The sequence below is a fragment of the Notolepis coatsorum genome (genome assembly GCF_963971535.1).
Source record: "Notolepis coatsorum genome assembly, chromosome: 1".
NCBI lineage: Eukaryota > Metazoa > Chordata > Actinopteri > Aulopiformes > Paralepididae > Notolepis > Notolepis coatsorum.
The window spans coordinates 103,167,311-103,189,732 of record NC_140165.1 but is presented as its reverse complement, the minus strand read 5'-3'; the positions used below and the strand labels follow the sequence as shown (position 1 = coordinate 103,189,732).

General features: G+C 43.4%; 2 protein-coding genes across 3 annotated transcripts in view; one reads left to right on the top strand and one right to left on the bottom strand.

Moving 5' to 3' along the window:
• tspan5a (tetraspanin 5a) overlaps positions 1-6,095 on the top strand; it is a 65,956-nt gene extending 59,861 nt beyond the window's left edge. The window contains exons 9-10 of the mRNA XM_084325401.1: positions 1,218-1,251; positions 3,725-6,095. Of these exons, the coding sequence (XP_084181527.1) occupies positions 1,218-1,230 (13 nt within the window). The 3' untranslated portion in view covers positions 1,231-1,251; positions 3,725-6,095. The remainder of the gene's footprint in view (positions 1-1,217; positions 1,252-3,724) is intronic.
• A 182-nt stretch (positions 6,096-6,277) lies between these two features.
• The window catches only part of rap1gds1 (RAP1, GTP-GDP dissociation stimulator 1), a 97,011-nt gene continuing 80,866 nt past the window's right edge, over positions 6,278-22,422 (bottom strand). For both annotated transcript variants that reach the window (XM_084328690.1, XM_084328691.1), the window contains 4 exons: positions 22,076-22,215; positions 19,193-19,319; positions 12,448-12,576; positions 6,278-8,804 (listed from right to left, as the gene is read on the bottom strand). In XM_084328690.1, coding sequence (XP_084184816.1) covers positions 8,677-8,804; positions 12,448-12,576; positions 19,193-19,319; positions 22,076-22,215 — 524 coding nt within the window. In that variant the 3' untranslated portion in view covers positions 6,278-8,676. The remainder of the gene's footprint in view (positions 8,805-12,447; positions 12,577-19,192; positions 19,320-22,075; positions 22,216-22,422) is intronic.

Sequence of the window (22,422 nt, the reverse complement as noted above, 5' to 3'; positions counted from 1 at the left end):
AAGTATAAGTATGTTTTTATCGTTTTCTGCAGCTTTCTCCAGAACTTGATTTATAGCTCCAAATGCATTATATTGATGATGAAATACAGTTCGATAGCAATCGGCGCGAGATAAAAAATTTCAACTGGCCGTGGTTCCAGAAGTTACTACGTGTCATCTGATGATGACCGGATGGGCGGGGGATCGTTTATAATTCCGTGGGCAGTGTTAGATGATTCATCCAGAGTGGGTCATATGTTCATCATAGCAGTTTATATGGAACACGTTAGAATATAACGCTGAATCTTACCGTGGCTTCCTCGCGCCGCTGGCAGATGAGCGTGGAACAGAATTTTTTCTATTATGGGATGGAGAAATGCCCGATCAATTTCCAGGTTGTATAATAGTATATACGTCCAAATCATGTTGTTTTTTCGAGTTATTTGCACCGATCGATGTTCACTGTGTCAAGACTGAGTCTCTAACGATAGCGAGTGCCCGGACCACATATGGATGAGCACTTCCGGTTCAAAGGCTCATTTCTGGTTGGCGATCTGCCGATCTGCCACCAGATGGCGCTCTTGAACCGCTAGAGAGTTGAGTGAAGCTTAGCAGTGTGTCTCAGGGCTCCGGAGGGGAAATATGATTTCGGTCACAGATTTTTGAAATATTGACATCAAAGACGAGTTACGGCGTCTTCGGCAGAATGAGCATGGCTAGGAATGACGTCTTAACTCATCCCCGGCGATCATAGTGTTAAAGAAACTTGAAACTTGGACATTGTTACTCAGCGGATAGAGTTTTACTTCTTCCTGCTGACTTGTCGTACACAACTTGTAAGTCGCTTCGGATAAAAGCGTCAGCAAAGTTCATTTTGTTTTTCTTTGGGGGAAGGGCACTTGGGGCAAAAGGGCAGGGGCTCAGGCCCCCTTCGGCCCCATCTGTGCACGCCACTGGAAGGTTTAGTCTCTGGGACCTCAGTCTGAGAACCTGGTTGTTGTTGATATGATGAAGTCCAGGGTTCAGTAGCTGAGATAACCGTGGAGTGAAACCTGTGATCTGAACGGGCACTTTTACGTATTCTTTCATTGAGCTGTTGGCCCCATGTTTCTGGAGACCCTCTGGACATCTGGGGGTCTCTTGAGAAACCACTGGTCTATAACAACGTGGTGTCTCCCATAACGGATGTTATCAGTTCATGATTATTGACGTCTCTTTTTTTCCTCTTTCTCCTACAGTTTCTTCACCTGAGGCTGCAGCAGCGGTCGCTAGGTAACCTTTTTTTAATATTTAATTTTCTATTACAAATCCTACAGTTCATATAACTAAGCATTTCAGGTGTACAATCCTGCATGTGAGATTAGTTTTGAGAAGTGAACATTCTGAAAGGGGATGTCTCAATGTCTACTGTGAAATGTCTAATGTTGAACACACATGCACCCTGCACCTTAAGATGCACATACTTTTACACAAGACACTTTCTGTAGAAATGTACCATTTTATTTTGATTCGTTTTATTTATCGTACTACTATTGTTATTGGGGACACACCCTGCACTGCACCCATCATGCACATACACTATAAGCAAGACACTTTCTGTAAAATAAATCTTATCTCATTTCATTTTATTTGATGTCGTTACCATTCTTGTCTTCATTGATGTTTCTTAATTGTGCACTGTTGAGTCTGAGCTCGAATCACAAGAAGGTCATTACCTGCAGTGCCCCCTGTATTGTTGTGTATTTAACAAATAAAGAACTTTAACACTTTGGGTGCCGGCCAGAAATCCGGAAAATGACTGTGGATTGCCAGCTATATTTAACATGGATAAGTTCCCCTTCTTTGCAGGGCTATAACTTTTTAAATCATATTGCTAGATTGCCATTATTAGGGCCCATTCAAAGTCCTATATGTATTGTTCAGGGTGAAGCAACGTTAAACTTTTTCATTCACATATTCATACTAAAGTATGGTCTAATGTATAAGTATGTTTTCATCTCTTTCTGCAGCATTCTCCAGAACGTGATATATAGCCCCAAATGCATTATATTGATGATGCAATACAGTTTTATGGCAATCGGCGCTATATAAAAAAAATTCCAACTAGACGTACTTCTAGAAGTTACTACACGTCATCTAATGTTGACCGGATGGGCTAGGGGGCGTTTATAATTCCGTGGGCAGCGTTATACCAATCATCTAATGTGGGTCAAATGTTGATCATAGCAGTTAGTATCGAAGACGGTAATTTTACACGCTAAAACTCACCCCAGTCTCCTCGCGCCGTTGGGCGATCAGCGTAGAGTAGAAATTTTACCATTATGGGATGTCGATTTACCCGGTCCATTTCCAGGTTGTATAATGGTATATACGTCCAAATCATGTTGTTTATCGAGTTATTGGCAATGGATCGCTATGTATTGTGACGAGCCAGAGTGCCGGGAGCCAAACAGAGTGCCCGGAAGTAATATGGTTAAACAGCACTTCGCCCAGAGCACTTCCTGTTTGGCGATTGCGCCGATCGGCCACCAGATGGCACTCCTGAACCGCCAGAGAGCTCAGTGGGTCCTCCTGGTGGATCTCAGGCCAGCGGAGGGGAAATATGAATCCGATCACAGATTTTTGAAATATTGATATTAAAGACGCTGTAAAGAGTCTTTCGGCAACTTGAGCATGGCCGGGAAGGACGCTGTAACACGTCTTCTGGCAGTTAAAGTGTTAACTACAGACTACTGGAGGCCCTTGGCTGTGGAGTTTGAGAATCCTGAGAAAACTCTTAAGAAATCATTCGCAAAGAAATCCTGAAAGGGTGAAATAAAAAAATTAAAATTAAAACAAGTACATTCCCGTTGATTAGACGGCTCAGGTCAAGATGCCCAGTTAGTCAGATAACTGTAAAAGATGAATTTGATTCATTCTTTTCAATTTAAACAGGGAAATTGGTTCCAATTGTTTTAGTAAATATATTCTTATGTACTCATGTCTCTCTTGAAAATGAGATCTCGATCTCAATGCGACTTCCCTGATTAAATAAAGGTTCACATAATAGCTTTATATTGAAGGGACGATTTAAAGACATTTAGGTTGTTTCATGATCATCTTCTCCATCAGGCCCTGGGGAGATTATGCGTTTGGTTGCGTATTCACAGCTAATCTCACAAACTACAGGCCTGATTTGGATGAAATGTTGCACATTGGCTGACAAGTATTCATTCAGTGAATCTCTTAGCTACAACAACATTGTGTAGCTAAGCAGAGTTGTGATTATAGAATGACATGTATTTGAAAGCAGCAATATGTATTTTATATATGTCTTCTGATGCGTCCGTCACACAAGAGTACAGTGTTCGCTTTAAGCTGCCAGGTCTGAGGTCTCACCTCGTTTCACAAGGTTATAGACAGCAATGAAAGAAAGAAAAAAACAGTATTTATTCTTGTACGAATCAATGGGCTACGATGTATCCCTCCTGTTGGCTCTTGGCGATAAGCTGGAATTAATCTAAATGGGCATGTTACTCTGAGACTGGCGTTGAACGTCCATCACACTTGTCACTTCCAGAAGTGTGGACACAGTGAGTGGTGGACACCCACAGTAGCGAGACAACAGTGGACACCCACAGTAGCGAGACAACAGTGGACACCCACAGTAGCGAGACAACAGTGGACACCCACGGTAGCGAGACAACAGTGACCTGTTGACTTTGCCTTATCGCCGATATTAACAAGGCTCTTTTGTCTCTTCCAGGTCTTTGCAGCGCGCCTTCTGGGACAGAGGAACCCTGCGCACCACAGGGCTTCCTCAAGACTCAAGAGGGACCGGTCAGAAGGAAAGCTCACTGATCCACCTGCACCACTTATACTTTGAACCAGCACATCTTTAATGCACTAATATTACAAAATCGTCTGCATACAATGTTGTGTGTGAATATTGTAAGGATAGGTATCTGAGGAGAGGAGGGTTCTTGTTGCACTGCATGCCTATCATGACAAGGCTCACATTTTCATAGCTACACGTAGTGTGTAGGGAGTTTTTTTATACAGCTTTTTGATATTAGACTGGTATTTCTCACTGTGAAATTTAAGGGTAAAACTCATTTTGGGACTTGTGAAGTAGTTAAGTCTTTTAAGCAATTTAACGCAATCTCAAACTCCGCTCTTTCCCCCGGTCCTCCAATCGCAACTGTTTCTTTCTCCTCTTGACGAGCCACAGTTGCGATTGGAGGATTAAGACAAGAGGGCAGGGTTTGATATGTGCGTTCCCCCGTCTAATGTCTTGAGGAAACTGTAGCTGTAAAGAAAGTGATGGACGGTCAACTTGGACAGTTTTTTGTCCCACGAACACGAGACTTCCATAGTGGTTTAGTCAAAATGTGGAACACAGGAACAATCTCGGTTGAGCGGGGTTTTTGCCATAGACGTTAAACAAAATAAAGTTATCTTGAAATGACATTTCATTCCATAAAAAATTACAAGGCTTTTCTTCTGTACAGCGATTTTGAATGTTAATAGTTTTAGATTGTGTTTTGACCAAGGAGACTAAAAGTTTTTTTTTATATTATACATTCCCTTGTTTTGACTAAGATTACTCTATTGGTTTCAGGTGGAGGCCGTGATGTATACAAATTATTTTAGTCAACATGTTATCAGTTGTATGTTTCTGGGATGCAGCATTATTATGTCCCGGGCCTTTCTGACTAAAGAACATTTTGTGACTAATTGAAGCCTCCATCTAATCAACAAACTTAGTTTGGGAATATTATGTTAAAATGCCAGAGATGAACCTTTTAAGTTCCAAAAATAACCCTGACAATGGAACAAAGACTAAATTACTTAGATGTTATGGTCATATGAGACCCAAGTTGACAGTCAATAGTTGACTGGTTGACTAAGGGCCCAGCTACACTAATCCATCACAAAACTCAGATAAAACAGACGCAAGGTACTATTCTTGTTTGGTTTTTATGAAATTAGAACCTAACGGATTTTTGCGCTTACAGAAACTAGTTTTGTTATAGATGGTGACATATGTCAGATCCAAAAGCTAAATCCTCTCCGCTTGTCAAGATGGACACTCTTCTGGCAGATGGACACACCGTCAGCCCAGCAAATCCAAACGTAATGGAAACTTGAACAATCATTACACAATGGATCAATGTAGCCAGGCCCCACGGGAGTGTTTACGTGCGATATGTACAGCGTATCGCTCAGATGGCAATTGATTATTCCTGACACGAGCAAGATTGCATCCCCACAATCGCAGGTGTGTAATCGCATTGCAGTGTAGCGTCGCAAGCCAGGGGAATCTTGCAAACTTGCACGACGTCACTTGCAAGGCTAAATGTACTGAGTCACCTACAAGAGCAAATCCACAGTATCTTTGTTTAAAGGCGGCCATGCTATTTTTAAAAACAAATTGCTAATTGTCAGTTTGCTTGTAGTACAGTATTTCTCAGCGTCCCCGTTTAGCCTCTGTATAGGTGTCAGATCTCTGTATAGGTGTCAGGTCTCAGGTAGGATGCAGTGCAGATATTGAACCTAAAAGTATTTCGTTACATGAAAACATCGTTCGATATCCCGTTTTTGAAAATTAGACTATAAACTTGCATTTGATTTACAGTAGTGATCTTGGTGCACTGGAGTGTATAATATTTCACATGTATTCATTTCCAAGCTGGCGAGGTAGTCACAACAAACCCTACAAAACAAATTTCTCACTTCTGATTTATACGTGCGCCTGTACATCAACAAGAGTACAGGGTCTACTGAGGCCGTAAAACCTGGGTTGTTATAGGAGTGGTGGGACTGTCGGTCCATTCCTTTCAGTACCATGAACAGATGGAAGTACACCCCCCCCCCCCCCCCCCCCCAAAGACAGCATTTTACTGTGACTGACTACCTCCCGTCTTGTTTCCTTCGCTCATTAAAATGTTGACCGACTTGACATTTTAATAATTAACAATAAAGAAAAATGTAATGACAAAATGACCATGCTTAACTTTGTACCGCAACGAGTGCTTGGCAGGAAAGCCTGGTTCGCTTCTTACATTTACATTTTGTAATTTAGCTGACGCTTTTATCCAAAGCGACTTACAAGTTCTGTATGACAAATCATCAGGAAGGGCACAAATACCCGTATTATTTGTAAATAAACACATTTCTAAATCATTATCCATTTTACTAGCCGGGTATTAATTGGAATTAATTGAAAGTGTTTCAAAAAGGTCCATTCTGTAATTTATTTAACAATGTATTAAATTTGTCTCGTTAATGGAATAATCCTTTTCTACTTTCAAATGACAGATCGGGTCTTTACAAAACACACAGAACGTAAACAAACTAGATCCAGGTCTAGTTGGCACATTCGTCTGACTTTAGTCTCCATTTGTGAACCATGGGGTCCAATCAGCGGTGGGGAACCTCATCCATTAACATTTTGATTACAGATTCAACCTTTAAAAAAGATGGAAACATGATGTAACACAATAAAGACAAAATGTACAGTAGACCTATATTCATCGCCAGCAATCCTCTTTTAATTATCTGCTGAGTTACAACCCTCCAAATGTACAACTGATATGACATTTACAGCAAACATTTAAGTATATAATATAGCATGTATGCAGTGACTGTGGTTATATCTTCATCGGTATGGTGTATATATATATATTTTTTTTTTGGAAGGGTAGAAATCTGATAAATAACCACTCTCACCGGACGTAAAAGAGGGGGGGGCCGAGACCCGTCAGCGATGGGATCGCTTCACTTTACATCCAATCAATTCAAAGACAGTGGAGCTTTCGCACACCTGGATGCAGGCAGGACTGGAGAAGACCACGGCGTGAGTGCACACACCGTCCTGACGGTTCAAACATTTCTAGTTTTTATTTTGGAACAACGTTTAGGTTACGAGGACTTCCTTATAGGCCCGTTGTTTTAATGACATCAATTGTAAAAACGCCAAAGCGGACTTGCCGTTCAATCGGCGACGACCAAATGTCCCATTCGTAGGTTGGATAGTGCAACCTTTTCAATATTCGAGTGGAAAATCCACTCGCTGAATTGGTTGAATTGAAAAGTGAACGGTGTCCCGCCGTGTTGGAGTGTTCTATACAGTGCCCAACATGCTGGGATGTGCACGCCTCTCCCGTTCCCCACCTTAACCCTTTCACTACCACTCTACCAAAGGGTTAACCCTTGCACTGCGACAATACAGAAGGTTAACCCTTTCACTACCACACTACAGACGGTTATGTAGTGTGGTAGTGGAAGGGTTAACCTTATTATTATTAACCTTCTGTAGTGAAAGGGTTAAAGGGGTAGTTAAAAAAAATGAATAATAATAATAATTGCCTAAATCTGATGGTCACTCAACTCAACTGGGCATCTAAAAAATCAAATAAAGAAATTCTGAGTTTGTGACAATCAGACAGGCATCATAAAAATGTTGACTACCCCCTTTAGAACGGTAAACAAACAGCCAGGGAATGACTACGGGGCTCAGGAAGCAGATGTAGAGAATCACTCCAGCTGAATGTGTTGACAGACGGGCAGATCTTTGGGTTAAAATATGGTTTGGAAGCCTCGTGTGAAAAGCTGCCGCAGGAAATCTCACAACCATCGTGGGAGAAATCCACCGTTTCCGTATACAATTTGCAGCTTTAGCGATTTCTCAAACGCAAAATTTATGTCATGTGATCCTCCAAAGATGGCGACCGGTGTCTGTAGCGACTGCCTCAACTTCCCACCCACATCCCGTGGCGTTCCCGTGGGGTGAGGCGGCACGGGGTCTGTACCGCAGGCCGCACCGTGACATCCCAGCCTTCGCTTCTCGCTGCCTACCTCCAGCTGCAAAACCCACACACACATGCATACGCATGCACACGCACACACAGGAATGATTGGCCGCACCGCTGTATATCATTTACTACAGCACGTGCTCACGTCCTATTATACATGATTCTCATTGGGCGAGATGAGAGGGGGGGGGGGGGGGGGCGGGACTTGTGGACCCTGTGAATTCCTAAATGGTGTGAGTTGTTCAGGAACAAGGGGGGGGGGGGCAAGGTTAAGAATCTGAAGGGAGATTCCTAAAAAAGGTAAAAGAAATAAATAAAAAAGTTCACTAAAACTGTAGGGGTAGGGGGGGCAAGGCTGTAGTTGGGAGTCTGGGTAATAAGTGAGAGATGGTACTGTAACAATGGACATCGACACGCCATTAACAGGACAAAGACATGCAGGCTTTTCAAGTCAACCAGTACTCAAGCTACATGGGAGAAGGGCGACTGGGGACATCATGGATGACTGCTTTAGAAAAGAAAACAAAGTAAAGAAAAGGAAAGAACCTTTTGCACACCATGTGTTTGTTGTTGTTTTGTTTGCATCATGGACAGGTTAACTGGCGGTACAGGTCATCACAGCTATGGTCGTTAAAAAGAGTCATCTCTTTATCTATTGCAGTAGGCTTTATTATTATATTTTTTTTCTACAGTGCCTTTTTGTTTGTTGCCACGGAGCTGCTCGTAGCGCGCGCGTGGAGGGGGGGGGGGGTGCATGCACGGGTGGACAGGTGGGGCCTGGGGTTCGGGTAACGTGAGCGTCATCGGACAGGGCCGGGCCGGCTGGCAGTTGATGGGACAGGATAGCTTGGCACATGACGATGGGGACACACAGAGGATGGGAGGAGGAGGTCAGAGTCCTTTAGCTCGGGGCCGTTAGCCGCTGCTCTGTCAGTGTCGCCTGGTGAGACACAGTCTTGTTCTCGTGCGCTCGCAGCCCGGACACCACCTCCAGGAACGCCAGGCCCTGGACCTCTTTATGGAGAGGCTCTGGGGGGGGGGGGGGGGAGAGATTAGATATCAATAGGCTTTAAAGGATAACTTCTCTATTTTGGACCCTAGACCCTATTCGTGGTCCGTCTCCCCGACACATGTACCAGACACATAAGAGACATATAAATGATGGGTCCAGTATTGAGCTACAATTCCCCTGCAGGCTACAGTAGCAGACAACGGGCAATCGTAAATCCTTTGCAAAAACAACAATAAATGTGATTTTCTCAGACAGGAAGCTCAGGGTGTATTCCTACCAGTGTGCTCTCCTGTGGAATTGAGCAGGACACTTAACCACTAATTGCTCCCGATGAGCAGGTTGGCACCTTGCATGGTTGCCTCTGCCGTCGGTGCGTGAATGTGTGAGTGAATGGGTAAAATGTGAGGATAAAAGCACTATATAAATGCAGCCATTTACCGTATTTTTCGGACTATTAGCTTTTCCCCCCATTTTTCGACGCTGCGGCTTATATAACGGTGCGGCTAATCTATGGATTTTTACAGCTAACTGGGCTCGCTCCCTCAGCTCTGTGACCGTCCGATCAGACTCCTAAATCTGCTGCAGCAGTGCACGCCTTGCCCCTCCTCCTCCGCCTCACGTCAACAAACCATTACGGCAAGAGTCTAGTGTATGAGCAGCTCAGGGCTCCTCTTTCAACATAACTGAAGCATTAAACAAAATGACCCAGTCAACGAACTATTCACTTTAGTTTATTTATACATGAGGCGTTGTCTAATGTTATCTAGCTGCTGATAGCTCCTGATATCAACGTCTGATATCATCAGTTTGGCACTCGATTTCGCAGGTGCTGGCTAGCGCTGGCTAACTGGCTATCGTTATGAGAGCTAACGTTGCTACCTACTGTACCCGGCGCTGGGTAACTGGCTATCGTTATGAGAGCTAACGTTGCTACCTACTGTACCCGGCGCTGGCTAACTGGCTATCGTTCCCGTTTAAACAAAAATGTTAATAAATGGGAGCTTCCTCAAACAGCCATCTCTTTCCCGACAATCCCCTCTGTGCACGAACCCTTACATATGGTAATTAAACATTAAAACACCTGCGGCTTATAGTCCAGTGCGGCTTATATATGTACACATCATTCAATTTAGCTGCTGCTGCGGCTTATATTCAGGTGCGGCTTATAGTGCGAAAAGTACGGTAGTAAACTCCAACGTGAGGTCAGGATTTGTGATCAGCTGCTTTTCGAGTGGCCCGCCCCTCCCCACAACTAGCTAGATGGTGCGTAGTGAGGTAGCCCAGTAAGAGCCCGCCCCTCCCCACAACTAGCTAGATGGTGCGTAGTGAGGTAGCCCAGTAAGAGCCCGCCCCTCCCCACAACTAGCTAGATGGTGCGTAGTGAGGTAGCCCAGTAAGAGCCCGCCCCTCCGCACAACTAGCTAGATGGTGCGTAGTGAGGTAGCCCAGTAAGAGCCCACCCCTCCCCACAACTAGCTAGATGGTGCGTAGTGAGGTAGCCCAGTAAGAGCCCGCCCCTCCCCACAACTAGCTAGATGGTGCGTAGTGAGGTAGCCCAGTAAGAGCCCGCCCCTCCCCACAACTAGCTAGATGGTGCGTAGTGAGGTAGTAGCCCAGTAAGAGCATGCAGGGAGAGTGTAGCTAGCTCAATACTGGACCAATCAATAAAATGATCGTCAGGTACATGGTAGACAGAATAGGGTCTAAGGGCCAAATCGTTATGAAAAGGCTCTGGGGACAATTCCAACTGTCAGACCTGGGCCAAATAGAATGTCAATTTGTAGCTTATTTTGACCCGCTTTCAAGGCCACAAGCTGATGGATCTCACCACACTATACAAAAGTGCCAGAAAGTGTAGACTTGACTATAGACCTGTTCGCTGTATACAAACACACCGTGTTCGAGCTAATCAGCAATACCAACTGAGTCATGTGACTTAGTTGTCCACTACCTGCGCGAGCTGCTGTGCTAAAAAAGTACAACAGGGCTCTATGGAGAAACCATGACACTCCCCTGACTAATAGTAGTTTCAAACGAGACCGGCTGGATGTCATTTAGCCAAATCAGCAGCATGGCTGTGATCGAGTCTTTCACCTTTTACCTATCTATCTTTGGCATGGATTGATTGTTTAGATCGCTAGCATGGCTAACAAATGCATGACGCAGTGTTGTAGTCGAGTCACTAAATCTACAGTCCGAGTCGGGTCTCCAGTGTTCAAGTCCAAGTCACCAAAGAAGAGCCAGAGTCCGAGTCGAGTCCCCATTACCCTAGTCCGAGTCATCAACAAGGTTGAGTCACCTCCACTCTGGCAGTCAAAGAGTTGACATACAAATAGAAAAAGGACTACATTAAACATAAATGACACAGCGGTCACCGTTTCAAAGGGAGTTTATTTACTTTGTGACACAATAGCCAAACAAATGCACTAGCCATCAATATCTTATGCCAAATGATTAGGGCCAATTACAAAAAAAAAAGAAAAAAAATTATTTATCAATTAACAAGTCCGAGTCCTCGTCTGCACCTTCCGAGTCCAAATGCAGTCAACGCTCGAGTCCAAGTCCGAGTCATCAGTGCTCAAGTCCAAGTCGAGTCACGAGTCCTGAAAATCAGTCTTGGACTCGGACTAGAGTACTACAACACTGGCATGACGTCTACAGCGAACAGGTCTCTACATTACCACCAGGGTCCCCTGGGGCCCCCTTCCTGTTCCACAGGGCACAGACATAACCAGGGGGGCATCTGTCAAAAAACAGCTCTGTAATACTAATTCCTAGGGCCTTTTGGCAACACATATGACATAATTGGCCCCCTGTACTTTACAAAGTAGCTGGGGCCCCATTCAATTAAAATCATGTTTACATGAACACATATTCCAATTGAAATTACTGAAATTATGCAATTAATATACACAGGAATCCCGGGCCGCTGGGTGTTGTGGGGCACCTGATGATCTGGGGCCCCAGGCCATTTGCCTGGTATGCCTGTTCGGTAATCCAGACATGGGTAAAGCCCATCCGTCTGGTGTTCCGAACACACAGTTACAGAAGTACATGTTGAAGCAGGCTACATAAGGCAAGGTAGCAGTGGTGCAAAGTACTGCACTTAAGTACAATTTCGAGATACTTGCATGCAAGTATTTTCATTTTAGGGAACTTTATACTTTTACTCCACTACATTTCAAGGGAAATATTGTCCTTTTTTTTTTTTTTTTTTTAACTCCAATACATTTATCTGAACCCACCAGTTACTAGTTACTTTGAAGAAAAGGATTTTGCATAGAAAACATAATATATACCAAATGTATGAAGATCGAAGATTATATACTTTCACATTTGAAGCCTGTCAACCTCATGAGGACGTAATCAGAGCAGCATAACTGGACCACATACCACTTTAACATATATAGAGGTCAATGGATACACAAACGTCATGTAGAATGCATACTTTTACTTTAGATACTTAAGTAAAAGTGGAGAAGTATTTGCTATTGAATGTACTTAAGTAGAATTTTAATGGAGGACTACTTTTACCAGAGTACCGGTACTCATTTATCCGAGTATTTCTACTTTTACTTAAGTAAAAGGAACCGTGTACTTCAACCACCACCGCTGCGAGCTAGATACCTAGTGGTTTGGGTATTCCAGACACTGCCTCACCTGAGCCCATGACTGCACAGACGAGGATCATGGAGTTGTACTTGATCTCCGGCGCGCTCCGCTCGTCCGACAGCAGCTTGTGGAGGACCTGCACCAGGCCAGCTCCCGCAAAGTCCTTCTCAGCCGCAACTTGAAACCACGACGACATGAGGAGAGTGAGAGACAGAGGTTGAAACGTCACTGTGTACGCTAGAGAAGCCACACCACTGTATGGTTTACACTCATCATGACGCCTCAAAGGAACACGCCAACATTTTGGGAAATTAGCTCATCGTCTTCTCCAGAGAGAGACAAGAAGATGGCTACCAGTTTCCTCTCTGTGCGTTCAGTAGAAAGCTATCTGGCTGCATGTTAGCCTAGCTTAGCACAATGAATGGAAGCGGACATCCCCATTAAGTCATTTCCAAATGATGTAAATAGGGTACAGCCTGGTTTAAAAATACCATTTGCCCTTTAAATATAAACTAAATGCATCAAAATAGACCCATTTCAAAATGTTCAATCTCACCCTCTGGTGGCCAAAAAGAGTGTTGGAAAGGGCTAAATTCGACCCACGGGCCGCACATTGGGCAGCTCTGGTCTATTATAGTGCTGGGTGTGATGGGAGCTTCAATCTTGTTAGCATTTCAAGAGATTGTATACGAATCCTTTTTTTTTATCCACTTTTTCTCCCATTTTTCTATATTTTCTCCCATCCCAATTTCGTATCATCCAATTCAACCCTCCCCTGTCACGAACGCTGTTTCTTGCCTCCCACAAGCCGGCTGCAATGTGGACTAAGTCATACATAGCACAAGTCCCCTCCGGTACTTGAGGTAACAGCAGTCGCATCTTTTCACCTGCGCAGCTCGATCTCTCAGTGTCGAGGAGTAACGCGTGGGAGGCTCACGCTGCCCCCGACACTTCCTGATTCTACTGCGCAGGCGCACCAACCGACTTGTAGGAGTCGCTTGTTCACAACGTTCGATCCCCACCCTTCAGTTTTCCCTCCCCGTAATACGGCCAATGTGTATTACTGCGGACGACCAGCTAAACTGAAAACAATGTGGAGAGCTGGATTCGAACACGCGAATCCTAGCGTCTCCACACTGGTGGCGAGTGCCTTGCCCACTACACCACCTAGCCGCCCAGATTGTATACGAATCCTATACATATGCAGCCTTCTCAGAACTATTATTACTACTTGGTGTTTGGGGGACTGGTGGTTGCTTTCGAGCAACAATACTTATTTTTTGTACTTATTTTAGGCCTATTCTTATGTCTGCACTTTCTACATTGCACTACTTTTATTGTCTTACATACCTATTCTTATGGCTGCACTTTATGCATTGCTTTTATTCTGTCAACTGTATGCAAATGTTATGTCTATGTTCATTTTATGCTAATTGCTGTGAAGCACTTTGAGCTGTGACCCATGTATGAAAGGTGCTATATAGATAGTTATTATTACTTTGGAAAAAAAAACTGAGGAGAGAGAGACATCCACATCTACTGAACTGTAAAAAGAGATTGGCTGCATAATTTAAAATGCTCAAACATCTTGGGTTCCCTGTGTAGATGTGTCAGTATATTTAGTGGATGTAATGGACGCTTTTAGGACATGATGTCGAGCCACAAAATGGAGGACAAATCGCTTAAAAATGCATGTAACAAAAGAGGAAACGTGACTCACTCTTTCACACCCTTATCAGAAAGAGCCACCAACCATGTAACATTTAAACACGGAAACCTGCGAGAACGACGGAGTCGTCATGTCGCTACGAACGGCTTTTGACATAAACTAAACCACCGGAGGAACCTCGACATCCTGTGTGGAACACAGCGTTGAATTGATAGGTGGAATAAAACACTATGGGATTGGTAGGTGGGATAGAAGACTATGGGATTGGTAGGTGGGATAGAAGACTATGGGATTGGTAGGTGGGATAGAAGACTATGGGATTGGTAGGTGGGATAGAAGACTATGGGATTGGTAGGTGGGATAGAAGACTATGGGATTGGTAGGTAGAATAAAAAAATATGGGATTGGTAGGCGGAATAGGAACACTGGAATTGGTAGGTGGGATAAGAACTACTATGTGATTGGTAGGTGGAATAGGCACTACTATGGGATTGGTAGGTGGAATAAGAACTACTATGGGATTGGTAGGTGGAATAAGAACTACTATGGGATTGGTAGGTGGAATAGGAACTACTATGGGATTGGTAGGTGGAATAGGAACTACTATGGGATTGGTAGGTGGAATAGGAACTACTATGGGATTGGTAGGTGGAATAGGAACTACTATGGGATTGGTAGGTGGAATAGGAACTACTATGGGATTGGTAGGTGGAATAGGAACTACTATGGGATTGGTAGGTGGAATAGGAACACTGGGATTGGTAGGTGGAATATATTTTGGTATATTTAATGGCAGCCTGAAACAAACATGTTTCGGAACAATTATGTTCCTTCCTCAGTGTTGATGGCTAGCAAATGTTCTCACCGACAATATTGTTTTTATACCAAGAAAAGCAGGAAGTGACATCATCCACAGGTGTGTTGAGAATTGCTATAAGGTCTAATTTGACCCAGGAAGTACTTTGATGCCAAGAGTCCATTCTTAAGTCGAAATTACCTAAATATACAAATAAAAAATGTAGATCTAAATATAGATAATAGATACATAAACATAAAATTGTTATACTAGAAACAAAACCAAAATTAACATCTAGTATGTATGGCTAGATAGGTACATTCTAATGCCTTATTCATTTTAAATATAAACAATAAACATTAAACAAGAACCCTAGGGTAAATAAGTCCGCCCTTTGGCGTAAACTCTTTTTTTGAGCCTCGTAATAAAGAGGAAAACCGATGAAAAAACTAAAGTCGAAATTACCACAATATACAAATGGTAAATGTAGATATAAGATTAAAAGTAAAATTGTTGTTATACTGGAAACATAAATCAAAATAGCAATAACATCTAGTATGTATGGCTAGATAGATACACTCTAATGCCTTATTCATTTTATATAAATAAACAATAAACAATAAAAAGTAAACAAGAAACGTGTGTGTGTGTGTGAGGTAGCGGGGGCGGCGTGGCTCAGGGGTAGAGCGGGTCGTCCAATGATCGAAGGGTTGGTGGTTCGAATCCCACTCAAGCCCATGTCCATCCCACTGCCGTTGTGTCCTTGGGCAAGACACTTAACCTACTTGCCTCGTATGAATGTGTATGTATGTGAATGAATGTTGGTGGTGGTCGGAGGGGCCGTAGGCGTTGATTATTCGCCACACTTCCGTGAGTCTGCCTCAGGGCAGCTCTGGCTGCAATTGTAGCTTACCACCACCGGTATGACTGTGTATGAACGAATAATGGACTCTGTGAAGCGCTCTGGGTCAGTGAAGAGCGCTATATAAATCAAAGTCATCATTATTCATTATTATTAATCTGAGCTCTATTCAGATCAGTAGGTTTTATTCCTCCCTGAAGGTCATTTATATCAACGATCAATAATATAACATGCAGACAGTAATAATGAGAGGTTTGTGCACAAGTGGGCTCTGTGTGTTTACTGTTACACAGTAAATTTCGCAGAGTAAATTTTACTCAAACTGAGTACATTCTACTCAAACTGAGTAAAATTTTACTCGGTTTGAGTCAAATGTACTCAGTTTGAGTAAAATTTACTGTGTAGAGACAATTTGGCTTAGTCCTTCTTTACACTCAGCCAGTTACTGAGGCATACCAGTCTGTTTACGTTATCAGGGGACAAAGAAGCTTGCTTCTTTTTAACGATGTGGCCTGAGAGCGAGAACAACCTCTCACAAGGCACTGTGGTTGCAGGGGTTGACAGGTACTTGTGTGCAATGGGTGCCAGCCTGGTATGTGCTCTCTCTCTGTGACCACCATTGTAGTGGGCACCCCTCCATGTCCATTTTGGGCTCTGCTTTGTAGCGGTCCAGACAACGCTCTGCCTCTTCTTCTTCATCTGTATCCGAGGTATCAGACGAACCCAGCAAGAGGATGGACATCTTCCTCTTCTTTGGTGATGGTTCCTCTGTTTTCACAGCAGGTGGTTGTTGTGTCACCAGGTCACATACTGAAGCCCACACCTCACTCCTTTCATCTTTGGGGAGACACTTCAGGTCTTTAAACCTGGGGTCAAGGGCAGTAGTGATCTTCAGCCAGGTGAGGTTGGTGCTGTTCTTCCGCTGAGTTAGGTCTGTGGTAAAGACCTTCTTGAACCGCACAACATAGATTGGGTCATCGTCTGAGGGCTCCATAACTTTGAACAAGTAGCGCAAGGCTGGCAACACTACTGAACAGGAGACATACTGCTCTCCCCCCAGCAGTTCAGTCACATATCTGCAATGGAAAGCACAAGATGTTTTAAACATGTCAGTAAATTTGTATAACACAGAAAAAACCACATACTACCTTCTTGTCTGTACACACACACACACACACACACACACAGAAAAACACACAGAACAGGGGGAGAGAGTGAGAACACACACACACACACACAGAGAACAAGGGGAGAGAGAGTGAGAACACACACAGAACAGGGGGAGAGGGAGTGAGAACACACACACAAAACACAGGTGGACACAGACATGGAGAGAGAGAGAGAACACACACGCATGCACGCAGAAACAAGAAAGAAACAATTCACCTGCATGGTTCAAGTAGTTCCTCCAGCTTTTGCAGTTTGGCAAGCTCCTGTTCAGTCACCATGGCAATCGTGCTCTTTTGCTGCGCCAGTGTAGCGGTCAGTGGAGACTTGTTTCTCCGGATCCGCTTGACCATCTCCAGGGTGGAATTCCATCTTGTTGCAACGTCCTGGGCGAGTGATTCTTGCTTCTGTCCGTGTGCAACTTGCTGCTCCTTTAATTCCTGGGCGTTTGATGGACTACGTTTGAAGTGCCCGACGATCTTGCGACATTTGGCCAGAGAGAGCGATGTCCGCTGCTTCCTCAAGCATGTTCATCCGCAGAGCCCTCTCATCCACATGCAAAGTGTGTATTCTTGCCACGATGGTTCCTCGCGAGGGGGTGGATAATAAGAATAATCTCCCGATGCCGCTCGAATAACCTCTCAGTCCGTCGTCTTCAACTACATTAATTGGCCGGCAGTTTTTTTGCTATCCACATAACCAAGGAGTCGGTTACCTTCTCACTGGCATGTTTAGTTACCCTCCGCCCACGAGCACCACACTCCATCAGCGTAGATTGGCCACGTGTCCCCGTCGAGGGAACTTCAGCATGTTTTTGCTTTTAGATGATACGCCAAAGACGTACTACTACTCCTATGGTAGTTAAATTCAGCTTTGCAAATTGCGCAAATTGCTTTAGATTTATCCAATGAGCCGTTAGGCAACTTTTTAAACGGAAACTTTCCACCTAAAAGTTTTCCGCTTTTGTCCATCTTTGCGCCAGTGAGTGACTGTCCTCTAACCAGGCGGCTCGCTTCATCTAGTTTGGCTGCCTGTGACTGTCCTCTAACCAGGCGGCTCGCTTCATCTAGTTTGGCTGCCTGCACACAGTGAGTGACTGTCCTCTAACCAGGCGGCGCGCTTCATCTAGTTTGGCTGCCTGCACACAGTGAGTGACTGTCCGCTAACCAGGCGGCTCGCTTCATCTAGTTTGGCTGCCTGCACACACGACCGGAAGCAAACACAACTGCGTTAACAGCGTTAAAGTTTTTGTAACGCTTTACATCATTTAAATTAATCTCCAAAGTTAACGCGATAATTTTGACAGCACTAATATATATATATGATCTGACCATTCTAAATTACGTAGTTGTTACCAGCTATAACAGATGGTTGTTTGTGTCAACTGCACTGATTCAATCTACTGATTGTGTAACAATGGAATAGCTTTTCTTTCTCTCAAGCTAAACATTAATAGTCCAACTAAATCTTCCAAAGTCTGAAAGTTTGAAGCCAAATGAGCGTATTCATTTTCAAAGTCGACGATGAAGCTCTGATCCAAGTCATTATACAAACACATCTCTACCGTATAGTATATACAGGCACTACTCTTCGAACCAAGGTTATTATAGTTGATTATTACATGGCGTTTTAACATTCGCCGAAATGCTTGATTGTGATTGGTCAATAGTGCTCGTCAGAGGTCCGTTATTACTCCATAACGGACCTCTGCCGAGCAATAATGACCACTGTGCACAGCTGTAGCAATCAAGCCCACTGACACACTGCATCAGTGCAGCCGATCAGACACACCTGCCGGCTGCCGGCGATGACAGTGGAGCGACAGAACAGAACTGCGTCTGCATTTGATCTCGTCTTGTCGATGGTGTAAAATGAATTACCGATAGGTATATTGTTAGTAAGTTAGCCATGTAATAAGCGGGATAATGTATAGCTATACTCTGTCATTGTTGCAAAATAATTGACCTTCACTACGTTTAAAGAACACCTCGGCGAGGCGCCTCGGTATTCTAAACTCTGTGTTGGTCAATTATTTTGCGACAATGACCTCGTAGCTATACATTATCCCTTACTTAGTTATGCAGTACGTGTATCCAGACTGGTCATACTCAAAAAAAAAAAAAAAAAAACTAAAACCAAAACCACAACAAAAGCTAAACTAAAACTAGCAAACTCACTCTGGAAACTAATTGAAACTAAACGGAATTGAAAACAACGATTTTTAAAACAAATGAAAAATAACAAAACTATAATAACCCTGCTTGGAACACGGTGACAACAGGATGCTTGTGGTCCTCACCCAGATCCAGTGCAGCGATGAGGCCCAACGCCACCAGTGATTCGTTCTGCATGATCATGTGCTCGCTGGTCGCCATGATTACCAAGTGCTTGACTCCTCCCCCCTGGATGACTGTTCTGACGACATCCTGGAAACCACACACAGAGGATCCCTTAAAATAAGAACCCAGAGCTTGATCACCCGTTTCAAAGGTAATCCAAATGTTGGCGAGCGCCTGGCTGTCGGAGGGTAAAGGACTCGTCGCTGAGTCTGACAGCGGAGTAGAGGAGACTGATGATTCCAAACACTTAAATGATCACTGAAAGGAGCCATTGGTATTTCAAGGACCTCCCCCATGCTGCTATGACGCCTGAATTTCCCCCAAAGGGATCAATAAAGGAATATCATATCTTGTGTTATAGAACAATCAATGATTTAACATGCAGATGGGCATCAAATTCAAGGCTTTTCTCCAATATCTAGCTTCAGGGGAAAGCTAGCTGATACTATGTTAGCTATCCAGCCAGAGACATTCTATACCCAACAAGAGACATTTTATATCCAACCAGACATTCTACTGTATATCCAACCAGAGACATTCTATACCCAACAAGAGACATTTTATATCCAACCAGACATTCTACTGTATATCCAGCCAGAGACATTCTATACCCAACAAGAGACATTTTATATCCAACCAGACATTCTACTCTATATCCAGCCAGACATTCTACTGTATATCCAACCAGAGACATTCTATACCCAACAAGAGACATTTTATATCCAACCAGACATTCTACTGTATATCCAACCAGAGACATTCTATACCCAACAAGAGACATTTTATATCCAACCAGACATTCTACTGTATATCCAGCCAGAGACATTCTATACCCAACAAGAGACATTTTATATCCAACCAGACATTCTACTGTATATCCAGCCAGAGACATTCTATACCCAACAAGAGACATTTTATATCCAACCAGACATTCTACTGTATATCCAGCCAGAGACATTCTATACCCAACAAGAGACATTTTATATCCAACCAGACATTCTACTGTATATCCAGCCAGAGACATTCTATACCCAACAAGAGACATTTTATATCCAACCAGACATTCTACTGTATATCCAACCAGAGACATTCTATACCCAACAAGAGACATTTTATATCCAACCAGACATTCTACTGTATATCCAGCCAGAGACATTCTATACCCAACAAGAGACATTTTATATCCAACAAGACATTCTACTGTATATCCAGCCAGAGACATTCTATATCCAGCCAGAGACATTTTATATCCAGCCAGACATTCTACTGTATATCCAGCCAGAGACATTCTATATCCAGCCAGAGACATTTTATATCCAGCCAGACATTCTACTGTATATCCAGCCAGAGACATTCTATATCCAGCCAGAGACATTCTATATCCAGCCAGACATTCTACTGTATATCCAACCAGAGACATTCTATATCCAGCCAGACATTCTACTGTATATCCAGCCAGAGACATTCTATATCCAGCCAGAGACATTCTATACCAAACAAGAGACATTCTATATCCAACCAGACATTCTACTGTATATCCAACCAGAGACATTCTTATACCCAACCGGGGAGAAAGAAAAAATCTGAAAATTAACTCTGTAAAAAAACTCTAAATATTATGTCAAAAGTCAAAGTCAACTTTATTGTCATTTTCCCATTTGTGCGAGACATACAGAAAAATTATATAACGTTCCCCCCTTCCAAGTATATACAAATATCTAGACAATATAAAAAACAAAAGTAACATAATAGGACATAATATACATACAACACACAATATACAGGACCATGTACAATATAAACAGTAGCTAAAATGAAATTAATGAGTGAATTAAATAAAAGAGGTAAAAGAGAATTTAGTGAAAATATTCCTAGCAGCAGCAGTAGTACATAGTAAAATAAAATAAAGTGGCAGTGAGTCAGTATATGTGGGGAGGCTAAATGTTTCCAACTACCCAAGGGGGGCCGGACTGAGAAGTGGTGGGTAACACCGGTGTGGGAGAGAACCCTACATTTGGCATTAGAAGTGGAGCTGGCAGCCGGGCGCTGGATGGGGCCAGCTGCTCCTGAATAGTTGGAATGGGTTCAACGCGGAGGAGATATACATTCCCCCTTGTATGTGTAAATGTACTTGCAAATAAAAGTGTCTAGGACTCTCTTCTAGAACTTTCTTAGGACTCTGCAGTGGTGGCGGAGAGGAGGAGCCTTGCTAAGCTCCACGCCATCATGGACAACACCTCCCACCCACAGACTTAGCTGATAGAAGGAGCATGTTCAGTGTTCAGACTAAGACTACCAAGATGCAACACTGAACGGCACAGGAAGTCCTTCATTCCGACAGCCATCAGACTTGCATAATCTTCCTGGACACTTAAAAAAAATGCACTTCTTACTGTACATTTTACTGTATAGTTTATATTTAAGATTTTTGAATGTATATACATACCAGAATGTATATCTCGGACCGTATTTTATTATAATTCTTTTTTTTACAATATTTATTCTTATTTTAGTCTTATTGACTACCGAAATGTTTAATGTTTACCGTGAGCGATCTGTAGTGCCGAATTTCCCTCGGGATAAATAAAGGATTTCTATTCTATGCTATCCTATAAAGAGTTTCCCTTCCTTCCTTCCTTCCTTCCTTCCTTCCTTCCTTCCTTCCTTCCTTCCTTCCTTCCTTCCTTCCTTCCTTCCTTCCTTCCTTCCTTCCTTCCTTCCTTCCTTCCTTCCTTCCTTCCTTCCTTCCTTCCTTCCTTCCTTCCTTCCTTCCTTCCTTCCTTCCTTCCTGCGTTTCAGTCAACGGCCAAAGCGAGGGTTCTTGTGCAATGCGTGCGGCGTACCTTAGACTTGCTGTGGCGGATGAGGGCGGAGAGGAGCCTGTTGGACTCGCCCATCACCCCGGCGTGGTCCTTGGCTTCGCACCACTCCACCAGCCGCTGCACCAGCTTCTCCTTGGCGCCCAGCCGGTCCGCGGCCTCGGCTGAACCCACAGACGCAGCGGTGGGTTTCAGTAAAACAACAATAACATGCTTCCCATCGTCTACCCCTGAACACCTTTGCTTTATCCGTTGAATAAAAAATGTACCTGCTGAATGTTCGTCCGTAAAAGTTATCTTATCACATTTCCACATGCTTTGTATGGCCTACCGATATTGGCATTAAAATGTAATATCAGAAATTATCGTTG